This window comes from Micrasema longulum, unplaced genomic scaffold (assembly GCF_059751315.1).
Source record: "Micrasema longulum isolate JH-2025_06_02 unplaced genomic scaffold, ASM5975131v1 h1tg000054l, whole genome shotgun sequence".
NCBI lineage: Eukaryota > Metazoa > Arthropoda > Insecta > Trichoptera > Brachycentridae > Micrasema > Micrasema longulum.
Genome location: NW_028277261.1, coordinates 103944 through 129550, shown reverse-complemented (window position 1 = coordinate 129550; position 25607 = coordinate 103944). Strand labels below are relative to the sequence as shown.

At 33.8% G+C, this 25607-nt stretch overlaps 1 protein-coding gene across 2 annotated transcripts in view; it reads right to left on the bottom strand.

Moving 5' to 3' along the window:
• Positions 1-13897: 13897 nt before the first annotated feature.
• Positions 13898-25607, bottom strand: part of Swim (Secreted Wg-interacting molecule) — a 38631-nt gene continuing 26921 nt past the window's right edge. For both annotated transcript variants that reach the window (XM_088229484.1, XM_088229474.1), the window contains exons 5-8: positions 22262-22396; positions 17495-17697; positions 15702-15838; positions 13898-14756 (exon numbers count right to left, since the gene is read on the bottom strand). In XM_088229484.1, coding sequence (XP_088085610.1) covers positions 14595-14756; positions 15702-15838; positions 17495-17697; positions 22262-22396 — 637 coding nt within the window. In that variant the 3' untranslated portion in view covers positions 13898-14594. The remainder of the gene's footprint in view (positions 14757-15701; positions 15839-17494; positions 17698-22261; positions 22397-25607) is intronic.

Genomic DNA, 25607 nt, shown 5'->3' with positions numbered 1-25607 from the left:
AACACAATAAGCTTTAATGTTAATATCACGGCAATTAAAATAAAAACAACTCGACTAAACTCAACAACTCGCAAGCAATTAGTTCTGTTTTGACAGATACAGATTCGTACACGCGATAAATGACGTCACACAACAAAAATCGGCAAAAGTTGCCGTTTTAGCGCGAAATCAAATTTTTTAAATTTAAAACCGTAGTACTTTGCTTAAAAGTAAAAAAAAAAAAAAAAAAGCGCACTCGTGTTTCTCTTTTTTTCCCCTCTTTTTTTTGAGATAAAAAAAAAAAATTCTGCATGGAGCCCATTCTATGGGATGTATGTATATAGTATGTTTTGCTCCTAATTATTTTCATATTATATTTATTATTCAATACATTTTCCATGGATGTCAGAGCTTCAGTAAGTTCTTCTTCACATTTAGCAATCGGGGCGATGTCATCGTCAAACCTTATCTATATATCTTTTTTCCGTGTATTTTAACACCCTCTATAGAGAGATTTCATCGATCGCGCACTGTATATATCAATATTTATGCACCAATAAATTTTTTGTTTTTTTGTCACATCGTGACCACGTATTATTTGGCCTTTTCGTGGAACTTGAGATATTGAAGTTGGAAGTTTTAATTCGTGATTATTCAGTATTTCTAAGATATTTGACACTTAAAGTATTCAATTCACCTTATAATTTTATTATTTATATGTTTAAAAGGTTTTTCAATAAAAGATGCAGCGAATTTAGTGAAAATGATGTTAAAATAATTTACATGGAACCTTGTTGCTCTCAAAATCAGCTTTTTTCAGAACAACAAGGTTGTATTGGAGTATGGAACATTATTGTTCGAAAAATTTGAGCAATTAGCAATTTTTATAAGATATTTAAATATTAAGAGTTGAATTTAGCGAAATTACTCATTTCTTTTAAAGAGTATATTTAAATTTACTAAGAATTATATACTTAACAATTTCTGTGATTTATGATTGTTTGAAGAAAAAAAAACTTTTGTCATATTTTCTTAAATAATTTGACAAGACAAAGAAAAAACATGGCACATATGTTTCTTAACCTCTAAGGTAGTGAGTTTTGGTATGATGTAAATACCTATATGGAGTGAGTTTTTATATAAAGGGTTAAAATAAAAAGTATTATGTTTAACGACTTCAACACAATAATCAAAAATAAAACTTACCATTTTTCAAAGTTTTTATTGAAAAATCGTATGTTTATTTCAGGTGTCATCAACTATTGGTTGCGGTGTCAAAATATTAGTACACTAGTAAAATAATCTTCACTTCACTAAAAGTAATTGAAAACTTACACTTACAAAATAATTAAAAATACATATAAATACATAGATGAAACACAAAACATGACTAATAATGTTTTTTAGTGTGGTAGGCTTTGAAACATGGATGTATACACAAAGCGACGTTGCACACTTCACACATGAATTTTGTGTCTTTTCGACACTTTGGTCGTACAGTTGTATGACTGCACACGTGACACTTTCTTTGGGTCCTGCTTCCTTGTGCCTGTGTTAGGGGGACAGGGAAGGGGAAGTGCCTTTCCGTTAGTCGTAGTGGCACATCCTCAACCCCTCTTCCTCCTGATTTATTCGGTCGCGGTTTGTGATACTTCTCAGCTATTTGAGCTATAAGAGTTTCTCTGAAGTCTCCAAATGATAACCGTTTTTTAGTAACTTGCTTGTACGGGAAAAATGAATTTGGAGTGCAGCAGTCCACGAGTCCATTTGAATGATTTGCGGGAGCAGTCAGCAAAACCCAAGATTCGGTCCACTTTGTCAACTGCTCCCATATTTTTGGTATACTCTACAACGGCTTCAGGTTTTATTTTAATCAGTCCTGTACTATAATCTATTTTATTTGTGGTAATCATATTATTTTCATGCTTGCTTGTAAGCATCACTATCTCTCTCTTGTCTTTTCATTTTAGAGCCATCAGTCCATCAGAGTGATAAAAAGTGACTTCTCCTTTTTTCATTTCATTTGTACTGAACTTTGGCATATTTTTTCTGTTTGTTTTTGCCGTTCCGCGGGCATTCGTTTTATTTTCTAACAGAAAAACAAACAAACAAAGCGGGACTGGTATACCAATTGTCTACATGGAGAGTGTGGCCTTTCCCGAGATAATCTTTTAGCATCGTCGTCACAACCGAGCCTGATATGCCAAGATTCTCTAAAATGCTATAGTCTGACTGGCATCCAGTGTAAACAATAATATCTAGAATGCACCCAGTATGCACATCGCAGCAAACAAATAATTTGATTCCAAACCGATGTCTTTTTGAAGGAATGTATATTTTAAAGAAGAGTCTTCCTTTCCAGAGCAAAAGGCTTTCATCTATGCATATATTTTCATATGGGTAAAATATATTTTTTAAATTGTTCTTTACTTCTTTAAACAATGCTCTAATTTTGTATAATTTATCATTTATTGGCATCGCATTGTCGACGAAGTGTAGAGCTCGTAGGAGAAGAAAGAAGCGATCTTGAGAAAATAATAATTTGAAGAACGGAGTTTCAATGACTTTGTTGTTCGACCAGTATTTTTTTAGAAAATTCTTTCCGACTTCTTCTTTTCTGATTGTTGCGATGAGCATATAAATCTCACCAATGTTAGTATTTACCCATTTGTGTATTTTTGATTTGCATCCTAAAGTACTGTTCTTTATGACTTCTGCATATCTATTTGTTTCTTTAGAAATTATTAAGCGTCATAAAAAGTTCAAAGAATTCAATTTCTTTCGAATTCTTATTTACATCAGTTATATCGTCACGTATACCAGATTGGCTACAGTCAAAATTATATAACGTGGGGACAAAATCACTATCAGACCATTTACGCGCTTCTTGTCTTCTACATTTAGATGTAGACGGCTCAGGGTCATCTTCTACCTCTGACGATGAAGATTCTTCAGAAGAGCTATCCTTTTCACTAACCCTATGCGACATGATCGTAAATTGAGAGACAGATAATATATAAAAGAAAAATTACAACACGAAGTTACGAACGGGATTTCGCTATCAAATAGTACGTAAATAAAGGTATGCAAAGAATAAAAATATTGTCAATAAAACACAAAAACACCAAACAAAATACGGTTTTTATAAATAAAACCATGTTCAAAAACTTTCAAAAAGTGATTACCAAACGATTTAAATAAGAAAAACGATATAAAAATGCAATTTTCGCGGGAGAAATATACTGTGGGGTGTGTGTGGCGTTTTGCTTACCTGTTGGGCTCTCTCTGTGCACGCTGTGTGTAACTTTTATACTCACAGGCGTGTGCGTGAGGTAGGATTAGGCTATCTTCCTTTTTACCTGCATCCGTCCGCTCGAGGCCTCGCGTCCCTGCTGGAGCCTGCAATCGGTCCCGTCGGTGCCTTATGACCTCTCGCTCAACACCCTACTACGTTCTTTTCAGAAGGTGGCGGGGAAAAGGATTCACATATATATTATCACACAAGAAATAAGAACGGCTTACTTACATGGATAACACTATTTATTTTATAAGAAACTGGCGTGTAATACAAAGATATTTTATTACACATTCAATAAAATCTAACTTAATTCAAATTTATATCTAACACGTGTGACGGTAAGCAAACCGGAAATCTCCCACAACTCTCCTATCATTGGTTGATTCATATGAATTAGTGACGTCGTTCGAAGCAGTTTTTTTCCTTTTTTTTTTTCCTACATTTTCAAGAAACTTTGCCGTACAATTTAATTCGCTAATTTTTACCGCGCACAAGAAAACATTTATTGTATCCAATTTCCCATAGGGCTGAAGTTCCTCGTTAAAATATTTCATAACTTTTAAATGTAATTAATTTCAAAATGTTTTTTTTTTTTTTGCTAATATTTAAAGTTTTGAAATGTTAATTCGGTAGTCACATGGCAGAAGGAACCAACTGTTATATTCAAAAATGTTCGGGAGAGCTGAAATTACACTCAATTTCAAGACTTTCATACACACGCTTAAATATTTTAGTGTTACTTTTCAATAATTAATTACCATCTTAAATGATTACTGTATTTTTTTGACCATAAGATGCACTTTTTTACTCTGAAAATTCAATAAAAAATTGAGGTGCATCTTATCGTCCGCAAAATAAGCCATATATTCAAATGATCCATTTACTGAAATATTTATTTAAACCGCTAAAAATTGAAAACTGAAAAAATTCCAGCTGATTCTGCCATCTGACTACCGAATTTTCTCTTGAACATTTTTGTAATCTGAACTGAGAAAATTTGACAAGTAAGCCGACAATATATTTATTTCAAGTACTATCCTCCGTAGCCTTTATTCTGTAGAATTAAAAAGTTTTTCTTTTTTTTTTACTTGTTACCCTTGTATCGCAAAAAAGCTACATATTAAGTTGAATATATTAACAATATTTTGAGTTTGTCCAAATTTTTGTAGACAAGGACTGAATTCAACTCCCTGGGAAGCTGTTTATATTAACATATTACAACAGAGATGAAGAACATTTAAGAAAAGGTAATATAGAAGTCTAGGCATCTACAGGGCTTATGACCTGTCAATGGCTGGTTTAAGTGGCCACTTTACAGGTCATAAGCCCTGTAGATGCCTAGACTTCTATATTACCTTTTCTTAAATGTTCTTCATCTCTGTTGTAATATGTTAATATAAACAGCTCCCCAGGGAGTTGAATCCAGTCCTTGTCTACAAAAATTTGGACAAACTCAAAATATTGTTGATAAATTACCTGGTCCATGAAAGTATACAAATTGAAAAAATAACATTTTCAGGCGTTGCCTAGTATGTAGGTGAAATAATTCAATTAGATGAATCTCACCTGCGTTAATAAAGGTTTCAGCTCTTTACTTCACTAACATCAACAGATGAATTGAAGGAATATAGAGGTTCAAATATAACGCCTGGAAATGTTATTTTTTCAATTTCTATACTTCTTCATGGACCAGGTATCAAATATAATTTATTCAAATATAGGCAGAATGGTGAATGTTACACAGTGTGTAAAGTGGCCACTTAAACCAGCCATTAAAGGTCTGTAGATGCCTAAACTTCTATATTACCTTCTCTTAAATGTTCTTCATCTTTGTTGTAATATGTTGAATATGTTAATTAGATTTTTTGTTTTGGTTATAGTTTTATTTTCATTAAGCTCCAAAAATTATACTTAGTACTTAAGAGAGCATATAGATATTTTTACATTGTTATTAGTTTTATAAGAAATAAATTATTTTGGAAAAACACCTACTTTCATTTGTCAAGCTATCGTTCAACATATGTATAGAAAAACACGTGCGACTTTGGCTCGGAGAAATTTCTGTTTTATGGCTCCGAGAGTGTTCAATTTCCTGGGTAAAAAAATATTCTCACATCTCGCAACATCTTCGAGATTTGCACTGGTCAAAAAGCCCAGAGAGACTAAAATACAAGCTTTGCTGGACAGTATTCAAATCCCTTCACGGAATGGCTCCAAAACACCTATCGGACCTCTGTATTAGGGAAAATACATGTCAAAGAAAATCTACTCTTAGGTCAGCATTTGATTCGGGAAGAGGAAAACTTGTCGAAATCCGGCGCTCCCCAAACACTAGATTTGGAGATCGCGCTTTTGCCGCCGCCGGCCCCTCTGCCTGGAACCGATTGCCTTCAAACTTAGGAATCGTCGACAGTCCCAGTCAGTTCAGATCCCAACTAAAATCCCACTTCTTTAGACTATCATACCCTTAATTTTAAATCTGGAAATATAATATATCACTTTAGTTTAGTTAGAATGTAAGTTTAGGTATACAATTGTAAAGCGCCCTTGAGGTGATTTTTTACAAAAATGGTGCTATATAAATCGGAAAAACAAAGTCATTTTGGACTGCTGCGAAACATAGCATAGGTTTATATACTATTAAGCGTTTTGTCCAGATGTTCATCAAAATATATGTTTACGTAATAATTTTTATTTTTAGTATTCTTTAATAACACGTATGCTTCCACTTTCCATTATTTTGTATTCCAACAGGGCTCTTGGCCTCATATTTGTCTTTGTCTGTCTTGTCTTTGTATGAATAAATAAATAAAATACCTCAATTCAATATTCGAGTACCTCATACAAACTCATTCTAGAATCGTGTCCTACCCAACACTACCAAAGTACATTCACGGAGACTGGACCGATGTGCACGCGCAAACCACGAGCCCGCTGCGCGATATCGCACGATGGGCCCACTGGGAATTATGTTTGATGCTAGACTGAAATTTCATACTCACATAGGCACTGTCTGTGACAATGCGCGCAAAATGTTGGGATTTGTTCTCCGAACAGCTAAGGTGTTCTTGAATACTCGTGTCATAAGGCTTCTTTATAACTCATTGGTGCGAAGCAGACTTGAGCGTGGATCTCTGATCTGGGCGCCCCACGAATTGAAGTACTCTCTTATGCTGGAGATGGTTCAGAAGAAATTTCTGAGGTATCTTTACTTAAGGGAGTGCGGATATTATCCGTGGTTGTACCCGTCTGACTTCATACTGGGAATGCTTGGCTACAATAGTTTGGAGAAAAGAAGAAATGCATACTTGCTTATGTATTTTTTCCGATTGATCCGTGGTATTACGATCAACATAGGTATAACGGAGAGTATTTTTCTTTATGTTCCTAATGACTACCTTAGACATAGACAGCTTAAGCTGTTTTATCTTCCTGCTTGCAGAACCAACCTGCCGATGGTAATGCCAGTAGGAAGAGCAATGTCTTTACTCAACCGTATCTCTTCGGATATTGACATCTTTCATATTAGTGAAAAAAAGTTCAGAGAGGATTGCATTCTTTCTCTAGAATTGATGGGTATTTTTTTTTTCCATTTTTGTATATTTAAATTTTAGTGTTCATTTTTTCGTTTTATGTATGCATTGAATTTTTTTGTTATGTACATAAACGTTTTTTAAATAAATAAATTGAAATTTCATACCACGGCAAAAATCCACACGGCATGATAAAATTCTGTAGGGTGGATCGACATTAATTGTTTTGCAATTATTTATTTATTTAATGCCAGGCAAGTGCAATATCTCTAATAATCTCCAATCGATTTCCTTCTGCAGGATTTGTACCTGAGAGTACTCGCTGAATTTAAATAATGATTTTGACAAAATTATCATTGAAACCTCACCTCAAAGTTTTACTATAGAATTTCAATATATTGAGCAAGGCGTTTTTATTGATATTTTTATCAAAATCATTAACTATGAAGTATTTAAAAGAAAGCAAAAAACATAATTCTGATCAAATTTAAATAGGTACAAACGAAACTAATAAATCGTGGGGTTACTGCCAAAAATGGGTAAGTCCACATTTTAGGTATATGGAGTTAGTAATGAATTGTGTGTCTTTACGTGAATATCTATGCCTGTAAAAAGTTTCTAGATCTTTCGCTCTCAGTAAAGCAGTTTTATAGCTTTTTTTTTTAAAGAAAATATCGTAAGTCCAGTTTTTTCTATTATCAAACAAAAAGAAGTTTGTAAAAACACTGAAAATATTAACTTAGGCAATAAACAAGCCAAAATTGGCATGCATCTTTACTGCCAAAACATTGTAATATCACAAACCATTTTTTTCTGTCAGAATGTCACAGCTCTAATTTTCTTCCCTCCTCTTTCACAGTAGTAGCCGCTCGATTGTGGAACAATCTACCCAGTAATGTTAGAGACGCCCCTTCTTTATTTACATTTAAATCAAGATTGAAATTTCACTATCTAAATATTTAAATTGTTCCTTTATCCTTCTTCTTTCTTTCCCATGGCCTCTCCTCTCTATAGTATAGTGTTAATTTTTAAAATATATTTTTATTTTGTTAATCTTTGTTTTTAATTTTTTTATAAAATTGTAAGATTCAATATATCCATATATTCAATATTTATAATTTTCTCAAACTGAACGGTTTAGGTAGGTAGGAAGAAATTGCCTTAACGCAATATGCCCGCCCCCTTATATGTATATATATTGTATATGTATATAAAGTGTCGAATAAAATAAATAAATAAATAAAATGTCAAACTTTAAAATTGCGATAACTCCATAACATGATTTATGGACCGGACCTACTAACTTTTCGCAGTAACCCTACGAAATGTCAATCCACCCTAATTTAACCGTGCCTTTCAGATAAAGATGATATGTGTGAAATTGGCTCATCTCTAAAACATTTAAGTTTGTAAGTGAAAATTCTTGATGGAAGTTCATTGTAATTTATTATATAAATAAAACACGAGTGATACTTTAATCCACAAATTTGGAATATCCAGTGACCGGTTTCATCGCTTTCGCGACATATTCGAGACTGGCTTATCTCTGTCGGATATCACGCGGCTGGTTTGTTTATCTGGAAACTCTTGTAATAATGAACAGACTTTAGAACCAGGCAAATGGTAGAAAGACCAGGTTAAATAAAACACAGAATATTAAGCTATATTTTATTATAGAAAAATATAATCTATAAATGTTTCACACTTTGTAAAATTATCATAAAATAACAACTCTGATTATAAATAAGCGACAGAAGAATATAATACGTAATATGGCAGTTAACTTTCCGCTATGTGCCCACTAGAATGTCCAATACACATCCATTTATTACTTTTTGAGACATATTTTTTTTATGGAATAGTCCGCTGAGCCTCTATCGCAGAGGCTTGTCAGCAGGCGTGAAAGAGAGAATACGGAAATATGTTACGAAAGATATAATATATGACAAAAATTAGGATAAAATAATTTCTTGGATAATTTTTCTGGCAACTTGCGGGAAGCAAACTCGCGACACTAGTTTCACAGCTGTCCGTCGAAAATGAACCATTTTTGATTCATCAAAAATATATTATGTTTAGAATTGGTTAAATTTCAAATTTATTTTAATTTGATTATTTTCTATCAATCTACATCATTTTGGAGTTTTTTTTCCATGTATTTTGATCAGTTTCATACAATTTACCAGATTAAAAATGCTTGTATTTCTTTTCAAAGCCAAAAGTTTAAGATTTAGCCGTGGCCAATTTATTATTATTATTTTTTTTTTTTAAAAAGAAATATTTGCGTTCTTATGATTTACCCAAATATTTAATTTTGAGGGCCATTTTCAACGAGTTGTAAATAACTCACTATTAGAAAATGGAATCAAGTTGGGGTAGAGTGGGATTCGAACCACAGACCTTTGGTCCGTGAGTCCGAGACACTAGCCACAGGACCACAACCCGATCATAAAGTCTTTATCTTATCTCTTATCTTTAAATCGTTAGAACAAATTTTACTTTATTCTAAATGTTAAAAAACGTAATCTGCATGACAAAAAGTAATCATATTTTAGTTATGTAAAACTTTGAAGTATATGTTTTTAGCAGAAAATCATTAAAAATTTATTGTTTTTATCTATTTCATGTTCCCTTATTTTTTTGATTGCGCGAATTTGAAAAAAACATTGTTTTAAAATGGGAAAATTGTACGATTTCCCCATTTTTCGTGCGTTTTAATTGACTACAACCTTAAGTTCCTTCATTTTCGTATCAAATAAATAAATATGGATTTACAAAAAACTATTTCCTAAATTTGTTGCAACAGATAAAGAAAACATTTTTGACAAGGCATATGGAAAGCTGGGCATTTACAGTTCTATTTTTTACTATAATATACACCACTGAACCAAATCACTTCTCTGGATGCAAATTGTATATTGAGCACTAGAATACAGGTCTGGTGTAAATAAAGAAATTAGACTATTGAGGCAGAAAACAATCGTCATTATGCGGATGCTTCCCTTTCGGGAAGACTCTCGTCTTAACTTCGCTTTCCTACTTTACGAGGACCACGTTCTTGTCACTCTGCTTTCCCTATTTTATTTTGGAGATTTTTACACTCGTGGGATGTTGAACTGGTACATAATAGCAGGCTCAAAGTCGAACACAAATATTTAAAGAACTTAACACTTTACCATATTAAAAACAATCACATTTATTTTTAAATTAAACAATACAAAATATTCTCAATTTCCAGAAAGATACTTCAGGTTTTTTACAGTAACAATTATAGGTAAACGTCGTGGGATTCCCCGGTTCGTCCGACACCAGGCGACAGTAGGCGCTGCGATTCTAATAGCAGATACACTTTTACACGTTGTTTTATTCTATAACCGTGTACGCGAGCAGCCTATTGTGTGTGAAATTGTTTTCGTTTTGTTTTTAAGAAAAATAAAAAGGTAAGATTACTTTTCTTATTATTAAAATTAAAAGAATATTTAAATATTTGTAGTTTATGCTATGATTTTGCAAGAAAGGAAGCAACAATTAAAGCAAATGAAATTGGCTGCGTTTTTTAAAAAAAGTGTGAGAATTTAATTTAATAACGACGCGACGTGGTGAGTTAGTATTTATTATGAAAAATATATTATTTAAATCAAGAGATTATTATTTATTTTGTAAATGAATTTAAACTATATTTCGGTAGTCAGATGGCAGAAGGGACCATCTGTAATTTTCAAAAATGTTCAGGAGAGCTGAAATACGTCTCAATTTCAAGACTTTAATCCACAAACTAAAATATTTTAGCGTTGCTTTTCAATAATAAATTACCATTCAAAATGACGCTGATTTAAAATAAAATTCTGCGTGTATTTACTGAAATATTAATTAAAACTTTTGAAAACTAAAACATAGACAAAAAAAAAGATGCTCTCTTCTACCATCTGACTACTGATTTATTGAATACATTTATAATTGATGTTGAATATATAATAGGATATGTATGAAATAAACATGTTAGAATTTCGACACGGAACCTAACCTATATCTTCCATTATATTTGTGTTCATTTTACGCCGGTGCTTGGAATGGAACCCCGGTGGCAAACGACGTTTACCTGTATGAGTAAGTTGTATAAAATACAAACATTAAGGCTGTAGTCGGTAAGTTGGATCGTACGGTTTGCCGCCGAATGCGTAAAATATACCGCTTCAAGACAAAGCAATTAAAAAAAAAATCCTGTTACATTGTATGTTCGTCAATTTCTTACGTGCTCTTCATACTTTGTTTGACAAAATGAGAAAGACAGATAGACAGAGTTTTTGCGTGATTATTTAATAGGTAAAATCTATAAATAGCACTCCTGACTAGCGTACTGCAGAGATAATGTAGAATTGTATCGGATAATCTGCGACTTCTGGGTAATTATATATATTTGTATTTTCGAAGTTGACAGATAACACTGTTGTGTTTTAATGAAAATGCACCGTGTCACTAAAGTAATTGCCAAAAAAATAATGCACTTCATAATATTGTTTTCAAGAGAAAAATTATTTGATCTCATCAAATTACGTAAGTAAAAACATTTTTTGACAGTATGACATTTTATAATATTTTTCCTTTAAACTGATAAGTTTTTTGAATTTGCGCTTGATCATGTATTTCGTAATAAAATTGGAAAAATATGGTAGATAAATTCTGAAAATTTAACAACATATAATGATAAAAGACTCGGCCAAATACCTAAAAATATTTTTATGGGTTAAGAATGTATTGTGTATATTATTTTAATTGATTTTATTTTCTTAGTTACTAACTAAGTTCAAAACCATGATAACTATCAATTAAGGTAAGCATTGCATTTAATCTACGTAAAATTGATAAATCCATTTCATTCCAGGTGCAATAGACAAAAGAATAATGCAAAAGAATAAAGTCAAAAGGGTGCATACCAACTTTTACACTAAAAACCTATAAAAGCGCATTTAATCACCTATCTAAGAGTTGTGTATCAAGTTCTATATTGTAAAGCATGTATTCCACTCAGAAAATACTGTGATACAATTCTCAAAATTTCAATTCTATTCAATTATATATAACTATATTCAATTTCAAAATTATGCACTGTCAAAAGGATGTCTACATAATCTTACATGAAAAAAACCAAAACAGTAATTCAAGCATTTTAAGAGTCTTGTGCATAGAGTGAAAACCTTGTATTGACAAAATACTGTAAGCGATTATTTTAATATGCATTGAGAAAATATAATTATGCTAAATTACTTACATAATAGTTTTATTTTATTATGTTTTTATCTAATATATAATTTTTAATTTTTTTTATTGCGCGATTTTTAACGAACATTCGTTTTAAAATGGCAAAATCGTATGATTTCCTAATTTTGCGTTCGTTTTACCCGACTACAGCCTTAAATAAAGAAATGTATCGATGACAAGTAGTATATATTTTGATTTTTAAGTACACGTTAATACTTGTTTGACGGTTTTACTATTCAATGACTTATATATTGATGATTTATACAGTGCCATTTTTGTGAAAATCACCTCGAGGACTGTACCGTAAATATCTCATCACGTCTTGCAGCTACATAGCGCACGGACGGTTGGGATTCTAGTTCCTCGGTTCCAATTATAATATAATTTAACAACAGATAGGAGCTAGATTACGGCATGTCTTGCAGCTACAAAGCGCATGGACGATGTGAAACCTAGACCCATGTACATTGTCAAAAAATAATTTTTCTGTTTTTCCAATTATTTTGTACTAGGTTCTAGACTTTCAATTCTTTCAGTTAATGTTTGAACTACTGGACGTGACAGAATCACTGCCAATTAAGGACAATTAGTACCATCAAACTCACATTCTTAAAGGATTTTACTGTATAAACTATATTTTATAGTTTCAATACATAAAATTTTATAATTATTTTCAAATAAATGCTCGGATTTAATTGTTTCAGCAACTGTCCGAATTTGTAAAATAAAAAAAAGCAACGCTATTTTCGGTTTTCTTTCCGACAATTTAATATTTGATCTTAAATAAGATAGGAGAAAAATAAAATATAATGAAACTATACCTAATGAGACATTTATAATAAACAATATAATTTTACTGTGGTTTATTTTAAAGAAGTAGAAAATGTCACCATTATAATCCGCCATGAAGGGACATTCAAACAATATTGGATGGCTAAATAATTAGACATTTGTTATTCAAACAGCCATAAATATTTTATAAACATTTTAATACTGCCCCTGAGAACGGGACATCTCGTGAAACTCTTTGGCATTGTGAGAAAGTTTAATTATTGTTTTTTTTTAGCCAACCAAGTATGAAGTAAACTAGTGCAAATAACTGTCGATATAAACATTTTCTACTTCTCTAAACCACGGATATCAACAATATGGCATCTCTTTTACCTAATCTATGGATCACAGATTAGATTAGATGACCTAAGCTATGGATCCATAGACAAAACTTAATGCTAGATCGGGTCACCTAATCTCTTGAACAATTTTGGTAACATCACCTAATATGGAGGTAGCAACTTAGATTTGATCTCATACAAATAATTGCAGGCTGAATTTGATGAATTCTAAACTGAAGTAAGCAGAGCCGGACCTACGTCAGGTTCAGTTGACAGACACTTACTTACAAGGGAAGGGAGAATAATATGCTCGTATCCATTTACAAATATGAACATTCTCACCCTTTTTCAGTAAGTGACGGGGCGCTTGATCCTGTTAGATCCGACACTGAAGGTAAGGTTTCCTCTAGCAAACGATTTTAGGCTAGGTTTGGCTATACCTCATCTCATAGAATTAAGAATAGTCCAGAAACCCCATACGAGCATCAAACAGAAGGCGACTAAACTACTCATAAATGAGTAGTTTTACGTTTTAACCCATTAGTTTCTTTGTAGACGTCTCTCAGTACGCAACCCCTGATTTGAATGTCATTTTAAAGTGTAGAAATACTGCTAGGATCTTAAAGAAACAGGATGGGCTCACATTTCATGTGTAATTAGCAAATTAATGTGTAAGTAGCAAATAAATTACTTAAAAATTTAATTATTTTTCAATCTTTTAGGTTGTCGAAGAAACAAAATTAACATTTCGTTTGTGTTGCCAGGGCAAAATTTTTTTTTACAAAACTTTGCTCATTTAATGAGGGAACTAATGAAAATTGGACCTCGGATAAAACAACTCTGTGGTGGACATTTGACCGACATTATCTTTGAAGATCAAAAAATATTTAACATGATATAAAAATATCCGTTTTATGTAAAATAAAATTTGTTTCATATTTTAAGTTCAAAATTAATTAATTCAATTACTCTTATTAAATGACCCTTCACTTGTCTACTCTGTTGTGTCAATCAATATTTCCACGAGCACAATACAATTTTAGAGAAATTAACAGATTGTTTTTTTATTAAACTTTATATTTGTGTTAGGATTATATTTTTCCCATCGTGCAACATTACGCGGCGACATCACGAATGCGCGCGGCAAAAGTGGGCCATAGTAGGGGAATTTTTGGACACAGTCCGATGTATTAAATATGATTCTACGCTCTTTCTGGACTATTCTTAATTCTGTGCCTAATCTGAAGAATGACACTATTTACCCCCAAGTGAATGCAGATTGAGTTAGGGAAGGTTAGGCCACCCGTTCTATCGATCACAGGTACGGTTGGGTTATACGCAGCGTGAAGAAATGAAGTAAGGTTCCCGCTATGGATCGCAGGTTAGGTTAGGCCACCCAAACAATCGCGGGGCTTAGCCCCTTCTCAGGTTGGCGGGGGCTCGGTTCTTGTTGTCCCGGATAGTGTTGGCCCACGCTCCGATGACGAAAGTCTCCACCTCGCACTCGTTGGTCCCTCGCACGATGCGGAAGTAGCCGTCCTCGCCCCAATCCGAACCCCAACTGTTCGCAGCCACCTGCAAAGACAAAACATTTTGATAGTTCCTCGATATTTCTTGATAAAATTATATGAAACTATAGTCCTTAAAATATATCTTGATTAGAATGACAGTTGTCAGCAAAAGTGACGACTTAACTTTGTGGTAACGTCTAAGGAGTGATTTATCTGATAACTTATAGTCATCTCAAAAATCATCAAATTCGAGATACGCATTTTTGAAAGATGGGCGACGAATTTGCTTCCCATTTTCTAATACATTTGTTCTTAACTAACTGAGAATAGCTTCAAAATGTAAATATGTTGATGCACTTAACTCTATAAAGCTATTATTCACAAGAAACCCGAACTAAAGAGAAAATTATATTTGGAACTTTTTCGTTATGATTTTACATTTGAAACAATCTATGTAACGTAATAAATAACCAAAATTTAAGACCAGTTTTATAAACATTCTTAATTAAGCGTTCATTTTCTTTCCCGTTGTCTGTGGTTTCGTATCGTCTATTCCTGGGTCAATGTCTTAATCTATGGTCGCTCTGTCCGTTTCCGCCAATTTGGTATCCCGGTCATCCATGGATTTTGTTTTTTCATAAAGCTCACAATGCACCAGGTAGGTGTTACCTGGACTCCAGAAATCAATAGAAACATAATAAGAGTTTTAATGGTAGGTAAAACTCCAATATTATGTGTTCTGAATTGATTTCTGGAGTCCATATTATGAGAGATCTGTCTGTTATCTCCTGGTGACCGGGTGACGCCTTTATTTGATATTAACCGGTTGAAACAGGTTTGCTAGAGAGGAACCTTTTGAGACTGTATGATTGCCATAGTCATTTTTAATATCCATACTAATAAACAAAAGTCATAAATATTTGGAAGCAACTTTGCTATTACGTATTCAAACGTTAGTCGAGTTACCTTGGCTCTCAAAGCTTCTTCATATTACATCAGTAACACTCACCCAATATTTGATACCATCTTCAACTCCCCACCCGACTAATCGGACCGAGTGGTAGCTGAAGTCAGCGGGCACATCCCGGGAGCGCTTGTAGATTCCTTTCTTATACGAGAACAGGTCCTGGAATACCTTGATGGTGGCTGTAACATAACATTGCCATGATTTTTATAATATGACAAGTTTTGACAGTATACAAGATGGACAATGACAGTCACAAACTCTTTCAACGACAGGTCACAAACTCCTTCAAAGAAAGGTCACAAACCTTTTAAGATGCATCACTTTTTTTTTCAGACTCATTTACATCTCGCAAACTCGTTTAGGCAAGTCACAAACTCTTTGAAAGATAGGTCAGAAACTCTTTCATGCAGGTCACTTACTCTTTCAGACAGGTCACAACCTCTTTCAGACAGGTCACAAACTCTTTCAGCCAGGTCGCAAACTCTTTCAGGCCATAAATTCATATTCTACATTTATATTTCCAATGATTACAGAGATATGCCATCAAATCTGCCATGTAAGTGAATCAAACCCATAGTAAATATATTATGAAACACAGGCACACACTCCAACAATCTTTTCAAATTTAATGCATATTTGTGGATCTGGTTGTACTATTTTTGACGTATTTTTTTATTTTAAGTCCTTAAAAAAAATAGCATTGAAAATTCAACATCCTTTTATTTATAAGAACATAAAATAAGGTAAATTTATGATAAACTGTTATTTGATCACGGGTTATTCCAAATTTTTGGATTTGAGGCTGTATTATTTGTATGAACTATTGTATTTGTAACCACCAGGGATTTGCATATTAGTGTTATTAGTATCCTGACGAAACCGGTAACATTGAAATCAAGACATTGAAAAGTCGGTAAGTGTCTATATCAATAATTCATTGTCTTCTTCAATTACTGTTACTTCTGGAGTACCTCAAGGAGCACACCTTGGTCCATTATTATTTAATATTTTTAGAAATGATCTATTATCAATGTTTTTCAAAAAACTCTCTTCTGTTCCCTAGTTTGCCCGCATTCCCGTGTTTATGGTGATCACGATCCTCAGCATTGAGGGACAGACTTAGAAGAAGATTAATAATGCTGTAGGGATTTTTTTCGTATCTCGTAAAAAATTTCATATACTAAAACAAGTAAAGGAATTTGTGTAGCTGGGAAGTATGTTTACAAGAGATGGAATGACAGAAATATATTGGACGGAGGGAGAGTGCCGGGAACAGAGTGAACGGTGCACTTAAATCAACCTTGGCAAATAAATGTTTGTCGCAAGAGGCAAAATCAGCAGTTCACAACGGAGTCCTGGTCCCGACCCTGATGTATGGGAGCGAAGTATGGCCTTGGAAAAACAGGGATGAAAGTAGGCCGAATGCTTTCGAAATGCGATCTCTCAGGCGAATGTGTGGTAAAACTATGTACGATAGATGCACAAATGTTGAAATCCGTACATTATGTAAGGCTGAGACAAGCATTATCGCCAAAATCAAGAAAGGAGCTCTGCGCCGGTTTGGACATGTAGAGCGAATGGACAGCGAAAGAACGACAGAGAATATTTACAATGCGAATGTTGATGGATGCAGAAATAGAGGAAGACCGAGAAAAACATGGCATGACCAAATCTAACAAATACTCGAAGATGGATATGTCAAAAGATGTATGAATGTAGTGGAAGCGAGGTCTGTATGCACAGATAGAGTGATGTGGCGTTCTATCCCCTCTGCCTACCCTTACGGAGAAACGGCGTGGTGGTTTGTTGTCGTAGAATAAAGGTGTTTGTTTTACCTTGAGCGGGTCCGGAGTTGAGTATCTCGTACATGATGTCCGTCTCGTTGCCCAGCCTGTAGGCGGGGGACACGTGGTAGCGCTCGACGCGGCCGGGGACGTGCGAGGGCAGGGAGCAGCCGGCCATCTTGAGGGTGCCCTTCTTGTGCAGGGTGCACTTCTGCTCCATGGCGGTGTACGGAAGGCAGTCCTCGTCCACCAAGCTAAGGGAGGAATTGAGTGCAAAATGATTTAACAGACGAGCGTTGCTGTGCCCAGATAGCAGGGAAACTTGGTACAAACTCCATTTAAGATTGATGGAAGGTTGAAAAGGAAAATTTGACGCGACAAGTTTTTTTTAAAAGTTGCCGGAATATTGTTATGTCAAATTTGAAAAAACAAGTTTTGACAAAACTTGCTAGAATCTTGTTATGTCAAGAATGGTATTTCAGAACCCGAAAGTCATACAGTGATGATCAACACATTGCCATGTACATAAAAATATGTAGAGAATTTCGACAAAACCGTCTTTTCAAGAGTTCTTTAAAAGTAAGTATGATATTAATATCTCATCCACCGCATAGTGCTTATAATAGTTTAAACTGATTAATTATTCAATATCACAAACATTATACTATTATTGAATTGAATTGATTAAATTATGTTTTATTTACAGAACAAAAAGGCTGTTGATAATATATCGATATAATAAACCAATACTTTAACCCCAGAGGCTCTTATACCATACAAAAGTTAACAGATGGAATAGGCAGAACGCTTAATGTTACACAGTTTGTAAAGTGGCCACTTCAACCAGCCAATGACAGTACATAAGCCCAGCAAATACCTATACTTCCATATTTCCTTCCCAAAATGTTTTCCCTCTGTTGCAAAAAAAATTGATTTGAATATCGGATACTTTTTACCAAGAGAAATCCCGCTAGTCGAAAAGCTAGTAAGTCATAACAGTTTTATTAATTTGTTTCAGAGTTGACAGACAAAAGAATGCACCGGACTCTGATCTCCAGTCAATTGACATGAATTATTTGACATCACATCATCTGAATATCTTGGCAAAAATAGCCCGTAATTTTTATTATTTATTCAAAATAAATATACTGAGTAATAATAACAAGATATTTTATTTAATAATTATGTTTTTAAGAAGCTTCGTGTTTTTTGTTTTTTTTTTCTTGTTTTCTTTTTTGTTTTTTTTTTTATTTTTTGTGTTTTTTTTCTCTGTTTTTTGTTTTTTTTGTATATTTCTTTTTTTGATATTTTTTTTGCTAAATTAATCCAAAATTGCATGAATGTTGGTGTGACAACCTTGTAGGATGTTTGTAAAAACAAACATCATGCAAGTTTGTTGGATGATAACTAGGAAGTTTGCTTTTAACTTGCCTCAAGTTTACAGAGTTGCAATCTCAAACTTGGGTCAAGCTTGAAATCTCGATACTTCAAACTTGATACAAGCTTGAGGCAAGTTTAAATTGCTATCTGGTTGTTGAACAATATTATAAGTTCGTGCAAATACATGCAAAAATACTGGATTTCACTTCCTAAGGCAGTGATGTGACGAGTGACCTATGATGACAAGACATGGCGTATTTTTTTGAGACCTTTTTCTCGACGTTGAATAATATTAAAACAAATATAAGAAACTATAACTGTCCTTGCTCCTAAACTTTATAACTCCTACTTTCCCTCACTACGAATCCAAAAATTACACATGATCCGAACGGGGTACCAAACGACCCCAGCGCCTTCTTGTGTATGGCGTCATGAGAATAAAACGTTGGAAGTGTTTAAGACGGTGCAATAATTTATTCATGTTTTCGCGTACACATATTTTACTCATTCGTGTTTTTGATTCATTTTTGTTAGTTTGCCGAATGTACCATGCACGGTCCGTCCATATATTGGATGGAACCAATGCTTCCCTAAAAAATTGACCTCCGAACAATCAGTAACTATGTTTTTTATTTTTATTTAATAAAATCAGCTATATATTAACTATTCCTTTAAATAATTATAAAAAATATTTTATTATTGGTTTGTTGTTTGAATTGAAGCCATCTAAGAAGGGTTCGATATTCATTCATCAATAACGTCGAAGAAATTGCAATTTTATTTATTTATTTATTATGGATAACTTATATAGCGCCATTTTCGTAATAAAATACCTCAAGGGGGCTTTACATGGTGATTCTATTGTTAAGTTAATTTGATTGAAGCTTTTAAATTTATAATTTAATTAAAATAATTTATTTTGTTGTCACGTGCTACGGATTTATTCAAATGATTTAGAGAACAAGTGGGTTTTAAGTTTTTTCCGAAACATCACTTCACTTTCACAGCCTCGCACCTCTGCTGGGAAAGCATTCCATGCCATAGGGCCTGCGACCGCAAATGCGCGTTCACCAAATTTAGTGCGCTGTTTGCGTAGAGGTATAATAACTTTTCCTCTCGCCGTAGACGTAGCTGATCTAAGCGTGAGACGCCTGTCAGCTAGTTCATCTGGATTGCATAGTTCCCTTAGATATTCCGGAGCCGAGTTGTGCAGTGACTTATACATAAGCCAACAGAGTTTGTATTTGACCCTCTGTGGAAAACGTAGCCAGTGTAGTTCCCGAAGTAGTGGAGTGATATGACTGAACTTAGAGATTCCGAAAATATGTCTCGCTGCGGCATTCAATACAGATTGTAGGCGAGTCATTTTGTTCATTGGTAGACCTGCATAGATACCATTACAATAATCGACTCTAGACACTACAAACGCATTTATTAATTGACGGGCGGCATCAACCGGCAAATTTTTGCGTATGCATTTAATTTGTCTCAGCTGGTAGAAGCATGAACTTATCGTTCTACTAATTTGAGCGTCAAGAGATAGGTCAGAATTGAGTAAAACTCCCAGTAGTTTAACGGTGGGTAAAGCGGTACTCGCTACATTAGGTAGCCCCACACTTAACCCCACACATAACCCCACACCACACCCCACACATAACCACACATACCACACCCCACACATAACCTTCCGACTGCGCAGTTATGCGCGAACTGGTATAAAATACACCGCGCTTTGTCTGATTCTGAAATGATGGAAGTACGCAAGTGGTTTAGTTCCTTTAGGGTGGAACGTCAGCACAGAATTTTTAAGTCCGCGCATGCGCAAGTAGAAATCTTTAATATCTCTGGAACTAGTCCTAACAAACACATCCAAGTTCATTTTCTATGTATTGTGGCGGCTTTATAGTAAATTTAGCATTTATAAGAAATATAAAAACACATTATTAAATGCATTAAGAAAGGCAAAAAAAAAACGTTAAATCGTCCGAAATAATGATAATACTTTTGAAAATCTAAAATACCCAATGTGTGCAAAACCTTTATAATAGTTTTAATTTAATTTAAACTAATTATGAAAATAAGAAAGTGACAACCCTAACACATTTTTTCGTTTGGGCAAAATTGACAACCCAGAGGCTCAACTTATGCGGGTTAATTTGCCCATCGTCATAATTCTCGATTTAAGCTACTGACAGCACATAATATAAACAGGAGGGAATGATCTGAAAACCTTTGTCTATATCATGCAACAAGAAAAACTTACATCGAGCAGTATATTAAAAAACGCAGTGTCGTAATTGGCCCGCAACAAATTACACGCGCACTTTGTCAGGTCCTGACAAGCCACTGAGTAAAGTAAGTGACGTAAGCTTCTGAGTTAAGTTCGTGACATAAATCTACTTTCCTCCTTAATGTACCAAATTTATTATTATTAATAAAACATACAGTACAAAAATTACATATTATACTCCCAGGAGTTATTAGAAACTCATTTGGGACCGTACATAAGAAAAAACATATTTTTGACAATACATAATACCATACAAATTAATACATCCGAAATAAAAAGAAAACATTATTGTATAAGAAACATATAATACCATCTTACATAAACTACATTTCAAAAAGATTTAAGAAATATTTTTTAATTGCGACTCTTCTGGATTTTTTATTCAGTTTTTCGTGTCTTAGCTCATCAGGCAGTTTATTACATTCGGAATGGCCAATATTTTCCAAGGACCTACTGCTAAACTTTGTTGAGCGAAACTTAGACACATGAAGATTCCCTGAATAACGCGTATTGTAATTATGAATATTATGACCAAATGTGTATTTTAAATTTGAGTGAGCAGAAAAGTTGATGATATTTAAAATAAAATTGGTTATGTCATGCAGTGGCATTACCTTGAAAGGAAGTATCTTTGTTTGTCGGTAGATATTCTTGACATGGGAATCCCGTTTAAGTCCAAGAATGTTTCTTAGAGCTCTGTTCTGAAGAACTTGTATTTACGAGATCTGATCTTTGCTGGCAAAACCCCATATGCATGATAAATAAGATAGGTGCGAATGAATCAAAGCGTAGTAGATGGCAAACAAAACGGAATCAAATGGAAATATATTTTTTTAAAGGTTGAGCATAGTGGCTCAGTGGGCAAAATATCCATTAAGGGCGAAATTTGATGGTTTCGCGGTATATAGACGCTGGAAAGGAAAAGCGAAATCCATCAACTTTACAGAAGAGCCGATTAAAGTTTTGTTTGTTTTTTTTGTATGTATTATTTTGGCGTGATTCCTACATAATTTAAACAAAAATACAAATAGGAGATTCTTAATTAATAAAAAAATAAAACTTTGATTGGCTCTTCTGTAAATTTGGTACTGTCGCTTGGAAACTTTTTGTTTTCCAGCAATAAGCAATAAAATTCATATTGGCCTTACCCAAACTTCCTGATGAACTGCCAAGCCCGGTCCAGGTATCCCCCGCTGCACGACTTCTGTCCTCTGCTGTTACACGACACGAGCTGTTGCGCGCTCAGTGTTGGGTGTTCGTTCATGTTCGACATTATCACAAATCTGAAAATATCCAGCACGGTTAACCTTTCCCCTACTGTCCTAAAAACACCCTCGCGTTACGGTGCTGTGTAGTCACTACGCATGAAAAAAATAAGAGATTTTAAAAGGGAGGAATGGAATAGGGAACGGCTTTAATTGACCATAATTCAATTCAAAGATGATAATATTTCAAATCTAACTGCCGAAAACATGAAAAAACCGTTGGGTATCGCTAACGACTCAAAAATCTAAAAAGGCATTTCTTTGTTTCTAAGTAACTTTAAAAGTTGTGCTAGACTCTAAGCTTTTGTAACAATATAAAAAAAGTGGTACTTAATTGGCTTTTATTCGCTGAAATCATCCTTTAAGGCTTCTGAGGTGTAAAATTCTAGTAGCTTCCATTAACGTTACGAAGCTGAATATTTTATGTGTAAAAGTATAAATTAAAAATAATGAGTTAAAAAAAAATCCTGGAAAATCTAAAAAAAAAATAATTAAAAAACCCACTACCCTTTCCCTTACAGTCCTGAAAACACCCTCGCGTTACGGTGCTGTGTAGTCACTACACATTAAGAAAATAAGGGATTTAAAAAGGGAAAATGGAATATTTATAGAGAATGGCTTTAATTAATCATAATTTTATTCAAAGATGATAATATTTAAAATCTAACTGCTGAAAACATGAAAAAACCGTCGGGTATCGCTAACGACTCGGGTGAAACGTGCACCAGCGCCAACTTCCCGAGAGCTACTAAGTAGCTAGTACTGGATTACGTTACTGACTGCGACGGGCGTAAATTCGTTACTCTTTTCTTCACACGCAACACTGCGAAACATTGGTATACTGTGAGTATAATTTATCCCCGATTTCCGATAAAATGCTTTTTTTGTGCCTAAAAAGTATTCATCTCAGACTATTGCAAATAATAGTAAAATATTCGTATCAAATGTATTGCAATGGATAATACAGTAGTCCTCAGATTCGTTACAAAAGATAGTGAAGTGGTACACTCAGATTTATTGCAAAGAAAAGTGATATATTTATCTCAAATTTATTGCAAAGGATAATATCTCAATGTTATAATTTACGCCCCGCTTATAAGCGATTCTCTATTGCAGAGAACAAAAGCGTTGCAAATTTTTGATTCAACAACAAACGTGTAACGGACGATTCGTCGCTATGCTAGCAATTTCCGATCTGAGTACCTACGACCTTTTGTTTTGCTGTAAGTTGTAGCTAACTTTGTGATTGACAATCTTAAAATCGTTTTTGTCCAAATGGGCGTCTCTATAAGCGGGCCGCGAAATATTACTCTCAGGATAATACAGTATCATCCATTGCAAAATATAGCAAAGAATTCATCTCAGATTTATTGCAAAGAATGGTCAAGTGCTCAACTCAGATTCATTGCAAAAGATGGCGAGGAAATACCTCCATTTTATATATTTTATACCTCCTAATTCCAGATTTATTGCAAATAATAGTGAGATATTCATCCAAGATAATTTGCAAAGCATTCCTATGATATTTGACTAAATATTATTTATTTATTTATTTATTAACGGACATTGTCCATGTATACAATTTATAAGGTTTAAATTTTACAGTAAAAGAATAGTTTAAAACATTTAAAAAAAAGAAAAGAAGCATTGACAAACATAAGGGACATCGAGACAAGATCTGGACTATTTATTTAGTGCTCGTTTAAATCGTTGTAAACTTAAACCAAAAAAGTCCAGATCTTGTCTTGAGTTAACAATACGACAAAGGCGGGTCATTGGAGAATTTAGGCCATAGTTTGTTCTATGCTGATCGATGAACAGAACTTCAATTTTTCTCAATCCACGAGTCGGAATATTGAACTTTACTTGTCCCAGTAATGATGGAACATCAATTATACCATTTAGTAAGCCGAACATATATATAGAGTCAATATTAGTTCTACGTTTTTGTAGACTAGAAATATTTAACATTGACTCTATTTCAGCATAAGAATAATTATCTCTCTCTAGTCCGAGCATCCACGCTATTTTTCGAAGCAAGCGATGTTGGACTGATTCAATGTGATTTATGCGATTGACATAGAATGGAGACCAGACCACTGAGGCATATTCTAGAAGAGGGCGAACAGTTGAGCAATAAAGAGTTTTGATTGTACGGACATTAGTAAAATCAGAGGATATTCTGTTAATGAAGCCAAGTAATTTCAGTGATTTATTTACTGTATTATCTATATGCTCGTTGTATGTCAGTTTATAGTCCAAAACAACTCCTACATCTCTGATGGACTTAACTACATCAATTTTGGAGTTTTCTACTAGGTAATCGAAGGAAATTGGTTGTTTTGATATTATAAAAAGTAATCTGTGTAGCAACTTGTAAATGTAGTAGCCATAGAATTAAGAATAGTCCAGAAGGAGCGTAGAATCATTTTTGAATATATCGGACTGTGTCCAATAATTCCCTCACTAAGACACACTTTCGCCGCGCGCATACGTTAAGTCGCCGGGTAATGTTGCTTGATGGGAAAAAAATTAATCATAACACAAATATAAGGTAAAAAAAAGCAATCTGTTAATTTCTCTAAAATTTTATTGTGCACGTGGAAACATTGATTGACACAACAGATTAGATAAATAAAGGGTCATTTTATAAGAGTTATTGAATTTATGCACTTTGAACTTAACATATAAAACAAATTTTATTTGACACAAAACAGATATTTTTATATCATGCTAAATAATATTTGATATTTTGAAGATAATGTCGTTCAAATATCCCCCACGGCGTTGTTTAATCCGAGGTCTAATTTTCATTAGTTCTATTATTAAATTGGCAAAATATGGTAAAAAAAAATTCTACCCTGGCAACACTAACGAAATTTCCATTTTGTTTCTTCGACAATCTGACAGATGGAAAAATAATTCAATTTTTAAGTAATTCATTTGCTACTTAAACATTCGTTTGTTAATTACACGTGAAATGTGATGCCATCCTGTTTCTTTAAGATCCTAGCAGTATTTCTACACTTTAAAAGGACACAACACGGCATAGTTGAATTCAAATCAGGAGTTGCGTACTGAGCGACGTCTACAAAGAAACTAATGGGGCAAAACGTAAACCTACTAATTTATGAGTAGTGGAGTCGCCTTCTGTTTGATGTACATATGCGGTTTCTGGCCTATTCTTAATTCTATGGTAGTAGCTTTAAAATCATGTTTACTTACATTT